General features: G+C 40.7%; 1 protein-coding gene across 1 annotated transcript; it reads left to right on the top strand.

Annotated features, from left to right (window-relative positions):
• Nucleotides 1-978: 978 nt before the first annotated feature.
• LOC124289409 (integumentary mucin C.1-like) lies at nucleotides 979-13,754 on the top strand. Its single transcript, XM_046726030.1, has 5 exons — nucleotides 979-1,106; nucleotides 11,769-11,950; nucleotides 12,165-12,361; nucleotides 13,372-13,473; nucleotides 13,509-13,754. The coding sequence occupies exons 1-5, from the start codon at nucleotides 979-981 to the stop codon at nucleotides 13,752-13,754; spliced, it is 855 nt and encodes a 284-aa protein (XP_046581986.1).
• The last annotated feature ends 2,910 nt before the right edge of the window (nucleotides 13,755-16,664 follow it).

A 16,664-nucleotide genomic window follows, 5' to 3' on the forward strand; every position in this document is an offset into this window, starting at 1 on the left:
ATATTGTGGAATATGTTTTGTTCTGGAACAGCCAGGTCCAATAATTTGGTGAACATGTTTTATTCTGGAACAGCCCTGTCCAATAATTTGTGAAATATGTTTTGTTCTGGAACAGCCCTGTCCAATAATTTAGTGGATATGTTTTGTTCTGGAACAGCCAGGTCCAATAATTTGTGGAATATGTTTTGTTCTGGAACAGCCATGTCCAATATTTTGGTTGATATGTTTCGTTCTGGAACAGCCCTGTCCAATATATTGTGGAATATGTTTTGTTCTGGAACAGCCAGGTCCAATAATTTGGTGAACATGTTTTATTCTGGAACAGCCCTGTCCAATAATTTGTGGAATATGTTTTGTTCTGGAACAGCCAGGTCCAATAATTTGGTGAACATGTTTTGTTCTGGGACAGCCAGGTCCAATAATTTGTGGAATATGTTTTGTTCTGGAACAGCCCTGTCCAATAATTTATGGAATATGTTTTGTTCTGGAACAGCCAAGTCCAATAATTTGGTGAACATGTTTTGTTCTGAAACAGTCCTATCCAATGGTTTGGCCAACGTATTGATAGCATGGAAAACAGTGATTAAGTGGATGAAAACGGTGATTCTTTGCATCAAAAATGGTGATTGATAGCATAAAAACGGAGATTGATAGCATGAAAAACGGTGATTAATACTATGATGTACGGTGATTGATGGTATGAAAAACGGTGGTTGATAGCATGGAAAACGTTGATTAAGTGGATGAAAACGGAGATAGATAGCGTGAAAAAGGGTGATTGATAGTATGAAAACAAACCCTTTCACCTGTATGCTACGTCCTTGCCTTTACAACGATGTGAGAACCGTGGATTAGACGAGTTCAGCCAAATTGAAAAGAGGATCAAAATGCAGTTACCTGATTTTGGCGGAACCTTGCTTATTAAGACATTGTTAATATGGAAGGGTTCAGTGGGCAATTAAAACTGGGGACGTCAGAATGTCAACGTCAGAGAATAACGACGTTCCCGTCAATACAGATTCTATGAGGGGGAACTGGGGAAATAAAAGTGAACGTTATGTGACTGGATCACTCAAACTCAACGACACCCGGTGTTTGAGAAAATGGTAAGCAAGTCCTACCCTACAGGTAGCACCCGTCACTCACACTATATGGATTAAGTTTGTTTTATACCTAAGAAGTGTATTTTAAACCATGTGCAATGCGGACACTGGCTAAATTGGACAATATTTGTGGATTTCCGTATTTTTAAGACATCAGAGAATTGGTGACAAGGTTCAAACCTCCCATCCTCTAAATAAACAACCCTGCCAACAGCGCACCACGATACCTTGTATTAAGTTACAGTATTCATCAATGCTGGTGTCCACCCGCAAAACAGCTCCCCCTGTCGAATACATACAACACGGCCTTGAAGCAGACAGGGTAACTGCTTTCAAACACCAGCGACACCTAACCCAGCGATCGAGCGTCACACAAAGTATCTATTTAGTTTGGACATCTCGACTTTAATGATCGCCTATCATCGTATATGTCAGGTCGATTGTATGAAAGCGGCATAATACAACCACTTATGGACCCAAAGCCCCACCCATACTTGCAATCTCCCTCATGGGGCGTCGTGGGGCTGTGAGGCGCTTGAGGGCCACTTGTGCTTGTCATGTGCTGAAGTTGGTCCCTCGACTGGAGATGTTTGAACTCAGTGTTTAGACAGACAACCCACTTAAGCTAAACGTTTCTTATATCTACATTGTTGAACGTCTGGCGTTAGAATTACACGGTAAATTAAACACTAAACGCCAAGCTGAAACACCTGTAGCTTGTATCATTCCGAGTCACAGGCAAGACCGACTGATTGTTCCACACCTGCGTGTTTCGATGGAGAGTCAAATATTACAAGGACCTTTGAGTCTGAAGCAGGGAAAAAGATGGGTTTTCTTTACCACTAAACTGCTTCATTTTGATCGGAGTTTATGACTGACAGCCTTTATTGCTTCTTTTTTTTCGGGCGTAACAATAGGGTAAACGATATTCGATGAAAGGCCTTTCGTCATGTTGAATTGCACTGAGTAATGGCGAATGAATGAAATACATGTATATTCTGCCCAAGCATGCCAGGTCCTACTTACAAAGCTCATATCTTTTCATTCGTGTGACTTTTTAGAAAATTCACCTAGGGCAAAGGTATTTTTATTACTCATTAATGAAGCATTAAGGTTTCAGTGTCCATGAGTTTATTTATGTCTAGTATTTAAGGTGGTATGTCTACGGCTTAATTTATTTTTTTATATTTTTTTAGTATTTTCTCTGAATATACGTTTCGTCTAATTCTTAAAGAGAGACGTTATACAAGTTCAGATTGTAACATATAGACACAATTATTATAAGCTATTAGCTTTGTAGCCATGCTAAATAAAAAACATGCAAAACTGTTTTGTTTGTTTTTTGCTGTATATATTTGCTTGCATTAACCATATTACATGGAACATGATTGTTTAAACCCACAGGACTCTTCTGTCCTCTCGCTATGAAGGTTTGCTTGAAACTGGGATCCTGGGTTCGATGCCGTAGTCCTGATTGCGTGTGGGTTTGTCAGCACCATGGGTTTCACCAACGTGGGAAACTACTGACACCTCTATCATTTAGGGGCGGGAGAAGCCTATTGCCTAAAACGTTCGCTCGTCACGCCGAAAACCCGGGTTCGATTCCCCACATGGCTACAATGTGTAAAGCCCATTTCATGTATCCTCCGACGTGATGTTGCTGGAATATTGCTAAAAGCGGCGTAAAAGCACATTAAACGTACACTCCGTGTCATAACTCAAACATTCCCTGACTTTCAAAGGTTTGAGGTGAGATGAGGTGAAATTGGGTTTTACGTCGTGCTTGAGAATATTTCGCTCATATGACGACGCGCATACGTGTGTATGTGTATGTGCGGCTGTTTGTACTAGCCCAGACTTAAGCTGGTTGTATAGTGCTAGCCAACTGAGATACCATGCCGCAGTGAAGCATGAATACCCCACTCGGACACATTATACTGACTCCAGAGCCGACCAGTCCTTGTTGTACCCATTAATGCCGAGCGCCAGGCAGGGACAAACAAGTACCATATTTTAACGTCTTTTGGTATGACGCGGTCGGGGATCGAACCCGCGACCTTCCGGTCTCCGGGCGGACGCTCTAAGCACTACACCACGGAGGAGGTCTTCAAAGGTTTGAACGGTATATTCATTGTCTCCACTGCCGATCACTCTACCCCGAGTCCGGACACGGGAAGATGCGGGTTAGAATTGGTCTTCAGCAACCCATGCTTGTCGTAAGAGGCGACTAACCAGGATCGGATGGTCAGGCTCGCTGACACATGTAATCGTATCCCAATAGTGTAGATAAATGCTCATGATGTTGATCACCTGTTTCCCTGCTATAGGACTCGATTATTTACAGACCGCCGCCATATAGCTGGAATATACTGAGTGCGGCGTTAAGCCACAAACAAACACACCTTGATTCCGGAACAACATGGTATATTGGCTGATTGTATTTCTGTAGTACTGAATATCACACATTAGGAAAATTGACACTCCCTACATTTCATATTTCCGATAGGGAAACATACGAGAGAAATAATCTCTACCAATAATGTCATTCTTAAAAAAATCGATGTTTACACGAAATTTCGCTCAATTTTGTAACTTTGAAACATGTGAACAAAGTGTTTGAATGAACCGTGCAATAGAGGTACAGATTTGCAACATCAACATGGGAAACATCCCATCTTTACTTATTGAGGACGTTTATCAGTGGTATTTGAGCAGGTAGACATGGAATCGATACATGAAGATTAAATGAGTTCCAATCTGATGTCCTCGTTATGCTAAATGCAATTTAACAGCTATATACCTAATAGGTATTTAGTGGGTCCTCAAATAACATTTAATTTCGATTTCGATGGTGTCATTACGGGTGGCCTGGGATGGGTAATTTAAAGTGGGGACATATCAGTTTTACAGTCTGGGTGCCAACAACTATCCGTTGAAACACTCGGGCTCCGTCGGCTTATTCCGCCGCCTATGTTATACCTCGGATAGCATTCACACATTGTAGACCCTGTTACACCAGACACCCCAACGTACACCTTGTAGTCTGTGTGGAACATTAGGTATACACTTTTATTTGAAAAGTACTGCACAATTTGAACAAAGATTTAAGTTTCAAGACTATTGCAGGGTTGTCTTATGTCATGTGATAGTCACGTCGGCAATATGAATTTCCAATGTGAATTTCTCCCAGTGCTACTCGAGGTACCATTGGACCACTGGAGTCCAGACAAGTACCAAGTCGAAAATGACCGAAGGGACAAATTGTCTTTCCATACATTATTTACACGAAGTGACCCAGAAAATGAATATCACTATTGTAAGCTTATATTTGACCATTCGCTTGATCTTATGAAGTCCATCAAATGTGCATTTTGCAGATGAACATCCTTAATGATGTCATGCAATCGGATTCAGATATAATCATCTTGGAGAAACTTAATTCTTTATTTAAATTACAGAATTACATTTAATATGAAATAGACGAGACGGGGAGGATCTTGTGCTAATCATACAAAAAGTCGGGTTCAATGCCTCACGTGGTTGTAGTGCACGAGGGCATTTATGGTATTGTCGGAACATTGCTTAAAACGGCGTAAAACCATACTGATTCTACAATAGTATCCTCTTCTGTTAACATGGACATAATTTACGGAGTTCTGTTCTGGTACGCTGACAAACCAATCACAAGTCTACAGATAAGCTATGAATTTGTTGGTTTCTCTGTATCATTTAACTCGCTAAAGGCAAGTCAAATCTGGAAACGGAGATGGGCCCAGATCCCAACAACTCATATTTTACAGGGCTTGGTTATGTCCACAACTACGAGTTAACTAACAGTAAAAATCAGACCAATTACAGAAACAGTGCCAATACGGAGACAATTACCCGCACCTTGAGCGAGTTACGCCCACACCAAGTCGTGAGAACTCTTGATGCACACAGCCCGGTTGTACTGCCTCTGTGTACTGACTCAACCATTGTCACTGACAGGGTCAGCGAGCCAGGAAACAGGCGTATCACTTTACTGATCAAACTTCGATCAAATGCAGGAAATATTTCTCGCACCCATGTTAAAATGTGTATCAATAGCTAACCGCTGTTCCGGATCGTGGTGTCGTCGCCCTGTGAGGGCAGGGATAGGCTGCTTTACGCTGTCAACCGTTGTAACGATATCTGGCTATATGAAGGCCGGGGGGACAACTTAGGAATAGCCAGCGAGTCCTGACCTGACACACAGAAGGAAGCAAACTACAAAGACATATTTTATATCATTGGAAAGATCTCGAGGAGATGAATCCAAAATTATAATGTGCATGTGTGTTCACGCGTTTATAAGCTCACAAATCGGCTCTGAAAATACATTTCTGCAGAAATTTCTGGCAGGATTTCTTTTCTGCAGAAATTTCTGGCAGATTTTTTTTTCATGCAGTAATATCTACCAGAAGTGTTTTTATTCATTCGTCCTATCTTCGGATAGATTAATATGAATCTTCTTTAAATGATGTTTTATCCCTTAAAACAACTTCAAGCTGGGTTCCCAGAAGAACAATACCGCCCTCAAATCACTAGACATTACTTAACATTTTATTATGAAGAAATAAAGGTGGTGATTTCGTTATTGCCATTCTGTAATACACGTTTCTGTGTGCGAACTTAGAGCCATCTCAGGGCCATGTAGTCAGGGTGTTTTCAGAGATCGTTCCTGTCACAGAAAACACAAATATATTAAAGTTAATGTTAATGTGTTAAGGGACTGGATTCTTAATGTAGGAGTTGATATAGTCAGCTTTACTTACGTTTTCCTCTCAATATGCTTGAAATGAATTCTTTTCTTTGTCATGTCATTGAACGCTATTTTCACATATTCTGAAAACAAAACATGAAACACACATTCAGTCTTTTCATTTCAGGTATAAACACACTCAAAATGCTTAGACACATACAAGACACTTAATAAGAATGTAAGACATGCAATATATTTGAATCATAATTTGAATAAATAAGCTTTTTACATATTCTTAGAAATGCCTCAATCAACACACTCCACATGACCGGGTCATCGAACTGCTCTGTGCGCAAACGATGGAGCCTTCGTCACCTGTCTTCAGCTACATCAAATATACAACATGTGTATAGTTCTCCTAGTCTTTCACAAAGTGTAAAACATAGTAGATGTGACAGTGGGAATCTTGTAGTAGATAGTAGATGTGACAGTAGGAATCTCGTAGTAGATAGTAGACAGGGACAGTGGGAATCTCGTAGTAGATAGTAGACAGGGACAGTAGAATCTCAGTAGGAATCTCTGGTAGATAGTAGATGTGACAGTAGGAATCTCGTAGTAGATAGTAGACAGGGACAGTAGGAATCTCTCTCGTAGTAGATAGTAGACAGTAGGAATCTCGTAGTAGAGTAGATAGTAAATGACAGTGGGAATCTCGTAGTAGATAGTAGACAGGGACAGTAGGAATCTCGTAGTAGATAGTAGACAGGGACAGTAGGAATCTCGTAGTAGATAGTAGATGTGACAGTGGGAATCTCGTAGTAGATAGTAGACAGGGACAGTAGGAATCTCGTAGTAGATAGGACAGTAGGACAGTAGGAATCTCGTAGTAGATATAGTAGATGTGACAGTGGGAATCTCGTAGTAGATAGTAGACAGGGACAGTAGGAATCTCGTGTAGTAGATAGTAGATAAACTAGAGGGACAGTAGGAATCTCGTAGTAGATAGTAGATAGGGACAGTGGGAATCTCGTAGTAGATAGTAGATAGGGACAGTAGGAATCTCGTAGTAGATAGTAGATAGGGACAGTGGGAATCTCGTAGTAGATAGTAGATGTGACAGTGGGAATCTCGTAGTAGATAGTAGATAGGTGACAGTAGGAATCTCGTAGTAGATAGTAGATGTGACAGTGGGAATCTCGTAGTAGATAGTAGATAGGGACAGTAGGAATCTCGTAGTAGATAGTAGATAGGGACAGTGGGAATCTCGTAGTAGATAGTTGATAGGGACAGTGGGAATCTCGTAGTAGATAGTAGATAGGGACAGTAGGAATCTCGTAGTAGATAGTAGATAGGGACAGTAGGAATCTCGTAGTAGATAGTAGATAGGGACAGTAGGAATCTCGTAGTAGATAGTAGATAGGACAGTAGGAATCTCGTAGTAGATAGTAGATAGGGACAGTGGGAATCTCGTAGTAGATAGTAGATGTGACAGTGGGAATCTCGTAGTAGATAGTAGATAGGGACAGTAGGAATCTCGTAGTAGATAGTAGATAGGGACAGTAGGAATCTCGTAGTAGATAGTAGATAGGGACAGTGGGAATCCTCGTAGATAGAGAGTAGATGTGACAGTAGGAATCTCGTAGTAGATAGTAGATAGGGACAGTAGGAATCTCGTAGTAGATAGTAGATAGGGACAGTGGGAATCTCGTAGTAGATAGTAGATAGGGACAGTAGGAATCTCGTAGTAGATAGTAGATAGGGACAGTGGGAATCTCGTAGTAGATAGTAGACAGGACACAGTAGGACAGTAGGAATCTCGTAGTAGATAGTAGATAGGGACAGTGGGAATCTCATAGTAGATAGATAGTAGATAGGGACAGTGGGAATCTCGTAGTAGATAGTAGATAGGGACAGTAGGAATCTCGTAGTAGATAGTAGATAGGGACAGTAGGAATCTCGTAGTAGATAGTAGATAGGGACAGTAGGAATCTCGTAGTAGATAGTAGATATGGACAGTAGGAATCTCGTAGTAGATAGTAGATAGGGACAGTAGGAATCTCGTAGTAGATAGTAGATAGGGACAGTGGGAATCTCGTAGTGTAGTAGATAGTAGATAGGGACAGTAGGAATCTCGTAGTAGATAGTGACAGTGGGAATCTCGTAGTAGATAGTAGATAGGGACAGTGGGAATCTCGTAGTAGATAGTAGATGTGACAGTGGGAATCTCGTAGTAGATAGTAGATAGGGACAGTGGGAATCTCGTAGTAGATAGTAGATAGGGACAGTGGGAATCTCGTAGTAGATAGTAGATAGGGACAGTAGGAATCTCGTAGTAGATAGTAGATAGGACAGTGGGAATCTCGTAGTAGATAGTAGATAGGGACAGTGGGAATCTCGTAGTAGATAGTAGATAGGGACAGTAGGAATCTCGTAGTAGATAGTAGATAGGGACAGTGGGAATCTCGTAGTAGATAGGGACAGTGGGAATCTCGTAGTAGATAGTAGATAGGACAGTGGGAATCTCGTAGTAGATAGTAGATAGGGACAGTAGGAATCTCGTAGTAGATAGTTGATAGGGACAGTAGGAATCTCGTAGTAGATAGTAGATAGGGACAGTGGGAATCTCGTAGTAGATAGTAGATAGGGACAGTGGGAATCTCTAGATAGTAGATAGAATCTCATTAGTAGATAGTAGACAGTAGATAGGGGAATCTCTGTAGTAGATAGTAGATAGGGACAGTGGGAATCTCGTAGTAGATAGTAGATAGGGACAGTAGGAATCTAGATAGTAGATAGGACAGTAGATAGGATGACAGTGGGAATCTCGTAGTAGATAGTAGATAGGGACAGTGGAGGAATCTCGTAGTAGATAGTAGATGGGACAGTAGGGAATCCTGGAATCTGGTAGTAGATAGTAGATAGGGACAGTGGGAATCTCGTAGTAGATAGTAGATGGGACAGTGGGAATCTCGTAGTAGATAGTAGATAGGGACAGTGGGAATCTCGTAGTAGATAGTAGATGGACAGTGGGAATCTCGTAGTAGATAGTAGATAGGGACAGTGGGAATCCTCGTAGTAGATAGTGGGGAATCTCGAATCTAGGGACAGTAGGAATCTCGTAGTAGATAGTAGATGTGACAGTGGGAATCTCGTAGTAGATAGTAGATAGGGACAGTAGGAATCTCGTAGTAGATAGTAGATAGGGACAGTGGGAATCTCGTAGATAGTAGATAGACAGATAGGGACAGTAGGAATCTCGTAGTAGATAGTAGATAGGGACAGTAGGAATCCTCGTAGTAGATAGTAGATGTGACAGTGGGAATCTCAGTAGTAGTAGATAGTAGATAGGGACAGTGGGAATCTCGTAGTAGATAGTAGATGATAGGGACAGTAGGAATCTCGTAGTAGATAGTAGATAGGGACAGTGGGAATCTCGTAGTAGATAGTAGATGTGACAGTAGGGAATCTCGTAGTAGATAGTAGATAGGGACAGTAGGAATCTCGTAGTAGATAGTAGATAGGGACAGTGGGAATCTCGTAGTAGATAGTAGATAGGGACAGTGGGAATCTCGTAGTAGATAGGGACAGTGGGAATCTCGTAGTAGATAGTAGATAGGGACAGTAGGAATCTCGTAGTAGATAGTACAGTGGGAATCTCGTAGTAGATAGGGACAGTGGGAATCTCGTAGTAGATAGTAGATAGGGACAGTGGGAATCTCGTAGTAGATAGTAGATAGGGACAGTGGGAATCTCGTAGTAGATAGTAGATAGGGACAGTGGGAATCTCGTAGTAGATAGTAGATAGGGACAGTGGGAATCTCGTAGATAGTATAGGGACAGTGGGAATCTCGTAGTAGATAGTTGATAGGGACAGTGGGAATCTCGTAGTAGATAGGGACAGTGGGAATCTCGTTAATCCATTCATGCGCGTCACTAATTAAATAAATAAAGAACTTGTCCTCCATAAAGTATCTTGCTTTTCTTTATTGTTTTTGTCTGTGGAGCATTTGTTTGTTAAAACATAGCAGTGAAAATAACTAATTGTGTGAACCTTCTTTTTTTGCCGAAATCATAATTCACAAAAGGACAAATTTACCATACATAGGACTGGTTATTACTTTAATGAGTGACTAACATAGAAGATCAGATTTGAGGTGTGCAGATTTCTTCTGTACTGTGTACAATGTATTTCCTTTAGCTATATGTAAATGTATGTATTACACTAACCTCAGAGTTGAGAAGAAGTTACATATATGTATTGCTTGAGATTATCACTGTGATGTTTTACATTTTGTGAAAGACTAGGAGAATTAATACACATTATCTAAATTTGATGTAGCTGAATACAGGTGACGAAGTTGAGGTTCCATCGTTTGTTCACAGAGACTATTTCAACTCTTAAATGCCAAATCAAACAGATCCTCGTCTCACATTTGCCGGTTTCATATTTAGTAGATATGACAGCAGAAAAGAAACTGTATGCGTGTTCCATTTCCCTTATTGTATGCGTGTTCCATTATTGTATGCGTGTTCCATTATTGTATGCATGTTCCATTAGTGTATGCATGTTCCATTAGTGTATGCGTGTTCCATTATTGTATGCGTGTTCCCATTATTGTATGCGTGTTTCCGTTATTGTATGTATATTCCATTATTGTATGCGTGTTCTATTATTGTTGTATGCATGTTCCATGTTCCATTATTGTATGCGTGTTCATTATTATTGCATGCGTGTTCCATTATTGTATGCGTGTTTTCATTATTGTATGCATGCCATGTTCCATTATTGTATGCGTGTTCCATTATTGTATGCGTGTTCCATTATTGTATGCATGTTCCATTATCGTATGCGTGTTCCATTATTGTATGCGTGTTTTCGTTATTGTATGCATGTTCCATTATTGTATGCGTGTTCCATTATTGTATGCATGTTCCATTATTGTATGCGTGTTCCATTATTGTATGCATGTTCCATTATTGTATGCATGTTCCATTATCGTATGCATGTTCCATTATTGCGTATGCGTGTTCCATTATTGTATGCATGTTCCATTATTGTATGCATGTTCCATTATCGTTATGCATGTTCCATTATTGTATGCGTGTTCCATTGTATGCATGTTCCATTATTGTATGCATGTTCCATTATTGTATGCGTGTTCCATTATTGTATGCATGTTCCATTATTGTATGCATGTTCCATTATCGTATGCGTGTTCCATTATTGTATGCGTGTTCCATTATTGTATGCGTCTTTCCGTTATTGTATGTATATTCCATTATTGTATGCATGTTCCGTTATTGTATGCATGTTCCATTATCGTATGCGTGTTCCATTATTGTATGCGTGTTCCATTATTGTATGCATGTTCCATTATTGTATGCATGTTCCATTATCGTATGCGTGTTCCATTATTGTATGCATGTTCCATTATTGTATGCATGTTCCATTATTGTATGCATGTTCCATTATCGTATGCGTGTTCCATTATTGTATGCGTGTTCCATTATTGTATGCATGTTCCATTATTGTATGCGTGTTTCCGTTATTTCCTTCAGTGTCCTCTATATGATAGATTTAGAGTTGATAATTATACTTCTTTCAAAACAATATAAGTTTACATGCTATTCTAAGCGGCGACAAATCATTGTCTCAGTATGAAAACGAATTAATAATAAAATCGGTTTATAATTTCTTGAAAGATACCAACCGTTTTCCATAAAGTGTGGTATCATGGGACCCTCTATTATCGCGGTAGTTAGTGTTGTCGCCATCGGGATTATGAATGTCATGTTTGAAATTATTGAATTCGTTATTTCCCTCATCTACTTCAACAACGACTGCTACTACTCCCTCATCTACTTTAACAACAACGACTGTAACTTCTCCCTCATCTACTTCAACAACGACTGCTACTATTCCCCATCTACTTCAACAACAGCAACTGTAGCTACTCCTTCATCTACTTCAACAACGACTGCTACTACTCCTTCATCTACTTCAACAACTACGACTGTAACTACACCCCCATCTACTTCAACAACTACGACTGTAACTACTCCCTCACCTACTTCAACAACTACGACTGTAACTCACTCCTAGACTGCTTCAACAACTACGACTGTAACTACACCTCCTCATCTACTTCAACAACGACTGCTACTAATCTACGACTGCTACTCCCTCATCTAACTCAACAACAACTGTACTGCTACATCTATCTTCAACAACAACTACGACTGTAACTACACCCTCATCTACTTCAACAACGACTGCTACTACTTCAACCCTGCATCTACTTCAACAACGACTGTAACTACTCCCTCATCTACTTCAACAACAACGACTGCTACTACACCCTCATCTACTTCAACAACGACTGCTACTACACCCCCATCTACTTCAACACCTACGACTGCTACTACTTCCCTCATCTACTTCAATCAACAACAACTACGACTGCTAACTACACCCCCATCTACTTCAACAACAACGACTGCTACTACTCCCTCATCTACTTCAACAACTACGACTGTAACTACACCCTCATCTACTTCAACAACAACGACTGTAACTACACCCTCATCTACTTCAACAACTACGACTGTAACTACACCCCCATCTACTTCAACAACAACGACTGCTACTACTCCCTCATCTACTTCAACAACTACGACTGTAACTACACCCCATCTACTTCAACAACAACGACTGCTACTACTCCCTCATCTACTTCAACAACTACGACTGCTACTACACCCCCATCTACTTCAACAACAACGACTGCTACTACACCCTCATCTACTTCAACAACTACGACTGTAACTACACCCTCACCTACTTCAACAACTACGACTGTAACTACACCCCCATCTACTTCAACAACAACGACTGCTACTGCTCCTCATCTACTTCAACAACTACGACTGTAACTACACCCTCATCTACTTACAACAAACGACTGTACTACACCCTCATCTACTTCAACAACTACGACTGCTACTACAACGACTGACTGTAACTACTGACCCTCATCTACTTCAACAACAACGACTGCTACTGCTCCAACCTCATCTACTTCAACAACGACTGCTACTACACCCTCATCTACTTCAACAACTTCAACAACGACTGCTACTGCTCCCTCACCTACTTCAACAACTACGACTGTAACTACACCCTCATCTACTTCAACAACGACTGCTACTACTCCCTCACCTACTTCAACAACAACGACTGTAACTACTTTCAACAACTACGACTGTAACTAACCTCCAACGACTGTACGACTGCTACTACTCCTCATCTACTTCTTCTTCGACTGTAACTACAACAACGACTGCTACTACACCCCCATCTACTTCAACAACAACGACTGCTACTACTCCCTCATCTACTTCAACAACGACTGTAACTAACCCTCACCTACTTCAACAACTACGACTGTAACTACACCCTCATCTACTTCAACAACAACGACTGCTACTGCTCCCTCATCTACTTCAACAACGACTGTAACTACACCCTCATCTACTTCAACAACGACTGCTACTGCTCCCTCACCTACTTCAACAACGACTGTAACTACTCCCTCATCTACTTCAACAACGACTGCTACTACTCCCTCACCTACTTCAACAACGACTGTAACTACACCCTCATCTCATCTACTTCAACAACGACTGCTACTGCTCCTCTCACCTACTTCAACAACGACTGTAACTACTCCCTCATCTACTTCAACAACGACTGCTACTGCTCCCTCATCTACTTCAACAACGACTGTAACTACACCCTCATCTACTTCAACAACGACTGCTACTACTCCCTCATCTACTTCAACAACGACTGTAACTACTCCCTCATCTACTTCAATAACGACTGCTACTACTCCCTCATCTACTTCAACAATTACGACTGTAAATAGATGAGGGAATAGGTACAGTCTTATTTGTTGAAGTAGGTGAGGGAGTAGTTACAGTCGTTGTTGCTGAAGTAGTGGAGTGAGTGAGTGTTAACGAATATTTAACAGTTTTATCACCTGATGTGGGAGTAAATCCCAAAGTGAAACCGTCATTAGACGTCACCACATTGGTGAGTGAGTTTAGTTTTACGCCGCACTAAGCAATATTCCAGCTATATGGCGGCAGCCTTTAAATAATCGAGTCTGGACCAGACACCCCAGTGATCAACAGCATGAGCACCGATCTACGCTATTGGGATACGATGACATGTGTCAACCAAGTCAGTGAGACTGACCACCCGTTCCTGTTAGTTGCCTCTTACGACAAGCATGGTTTACTGAAGATCAATTCTAACCCGCACCTTTACGCGTAACACTTTGGTGAACACTATGAGCACGGACTTGGTGCCGACTGGGGCATTACAGGGGCAAGCCGCAAGTCATTTCGGAGCACCCGATTGACGCAACTCTGTTTAGCGGGAGTGAGTTTAGTTTTACGCCATTTTTAGCAATATTCCACCAATATCACGGCGGGGAACCCCAGAAATGGGCTTCACACACTGTACCCATGTGGGGAATCGAACAAGGGTCTTCGGCGTGAGGAGCGAACGTCTTAACCACTAGGCTACCCCACCGCCCCTCTGTAAGAGGTGCCATGGGCCACTGCGCAACCGGTAGGCATGATCGATCCGAATGTGAGTTTATTACATTGTAAATATACCAAAATGTGTTTGCTATAACTGAGGGGCGGTGGGGTAGCCTGATACTAGTGTGTTTCTGCTATAACTGAAAAAGAGCAAACCTTTTATATAAAAATAGTATCCGGTGCTATTATCTATTTATAATCATTATGTTTTTTTCGGAAGGCTCGAAATTAGAAATGACAGAAAATTACACTTGACAGAAATAAAAAAAATAACACAAAACATAACATCATTATTTTCAACAGCTACATCTAATGATCATTAAGTATGTATTTGCTTACGTCACAACTTATAACCTTTTAAACTGACATTACAAACTGTCCAATCAGCTTTAAGTGTCATTTTCAACTCATGACAGAGTACTACTCCTCGCTAGTGCCAACTCGTTAACACTGTTTGTACGACTTGAGTTATCGTTTATGGATAAATAGGTTTATTCAATGCTTCTGTCTTCGTAAAGGCAAGTGTTTGTGGTTTTGTGGGTATAACAAAGCCCTTTGTGCCGGGACGGATTACCGGGAGATTATCGCCTCGCTCCGCGGTAGTGGTGACTGACAATTCGACGCGCACGTGTTATTACAATAGGATTAACATCCTTCAACACCTTGGTAATGGGCTTACCTGTACATTAAAGTAGACTAGCCCTACCGCCTTTCAAAAAGTGTTGGGCCGGTAATGTGTTTACTTACATTAATTGCTTATGAAGCGGAACACTTAGTGGAAAATCCAACGTAAATAGCTTGGTTTTGTAGATATTGAATTACCACGTTTAAGATAGCCTTTATCCATGAAACATTTGAAGGTCATGAAACCTTAAACTATACTGATAAAAGGTTAGTAGTATTCAGTTCCCAACATAAATTTTATTTGATTAAAGTACGCATCTATTAATGGATGGAGATCTTCAAAATATCATCTAACCGGAATAGCATTAAATGCCGTGTTATCGGAATGTGGTGATGGTTTTACACTCCGCAAATGTGAATTTAAATCAGTGAAAATATTTACAGGCGTCGTTAGGTCCACACACACGCACGCACACGCACGCACGCACACCATATGGAAAAATTACAATACGCACTGATACTGTAGTTCAGGACACACGTGTTAACACAATACGCATTAATACCTCAGTTCAACACACACGTGTTAACACAATACGCCTGGTACTGCGTTTAACACATACGTTTTAATAAATAGGCATTGACAGTGTAGTTCAGCACATACGCACCCATACAACATGCGTACATAATGTATTTCACTCACTCACTCACTCACTCACTCACTCACTCACTCACTCACTCACTCACTCACTCACTCACTCACTCACTCACTCACTCACTCACTCACTCACTCACTCACTCACTCACTCACTCACTCACTCACTCACTCACTCACTCACTCACTCACTCACTCACTCACTCACTCACTCACTCACTCACTCACTCACTCACTCACTCACTCACTCACTCACTCACTCACTCACTCACTCTTTAACAGCCATGATGTTGGCATTCCAAGTCTAGAGCTGGATTTAAACATAAAAAACACTTGCATTTCTACACAACTCAAGTCATTTGCATGAGCAGCATTATTAAAAATCTTTGAAATTCTTTGCTTGTTGAAACATATACGTTGCCTTTGACATCATTCTGAACATTCTTTTTGTACATATCTGAATTCCGCCTCTTATCCTTTGTGAATTGTCTGGCTTCATCAACTTATAATTACGGCGAAGCCACATATTCTAATTATGTTGTTTTCATTGTTACATTCAGTAATTAAATACATCCCCTCCCTTTCATGTCACATTCCTGCTTGACGACGGTGCAAGGATCTGTATAGGAACGTCGCACTCACAAAATAAACGAAGTTGTTATCCCTAAATTTGTCAGTTTTACACGAGAACAAACACATGATATATTCTTTAAGTGGCATCTAGAAATTGTTCTGATGAACGGGGCGGGTAGTTATAGGGATGTACTTCCTGATCTAAGAAAGCTGGAACTCTTGTATGTCTGTACGTTTACCGTTATTGCAGCACTTATCATCATATTGTTAATTGCACCTTTGCTTCATTTATCTATGAACACATGTTTATATATCTATGAACACATGAGTTCATGTAGAAGTCGTATATGCAAAGAACTATCTTTCATGTTGATATAAA

The sequence above is a fragment of the Haliotis rubra genome, unplaced genomic scaffold, assembly GCF_003918875.1.
Source record: "Haliotis rubra isolate DU_JTF1 unplaced genomic scaffold, ASM391887v1 Scf44, whole genome shotgun sequence".
Classification (NCBI taxonomy): domain Eukaryota; kingdom Metazoa; phylum Mollusca; class Gastropoda; order Lepetellida; family Haliotidae; genus Haliotis; species Haliotis rubra.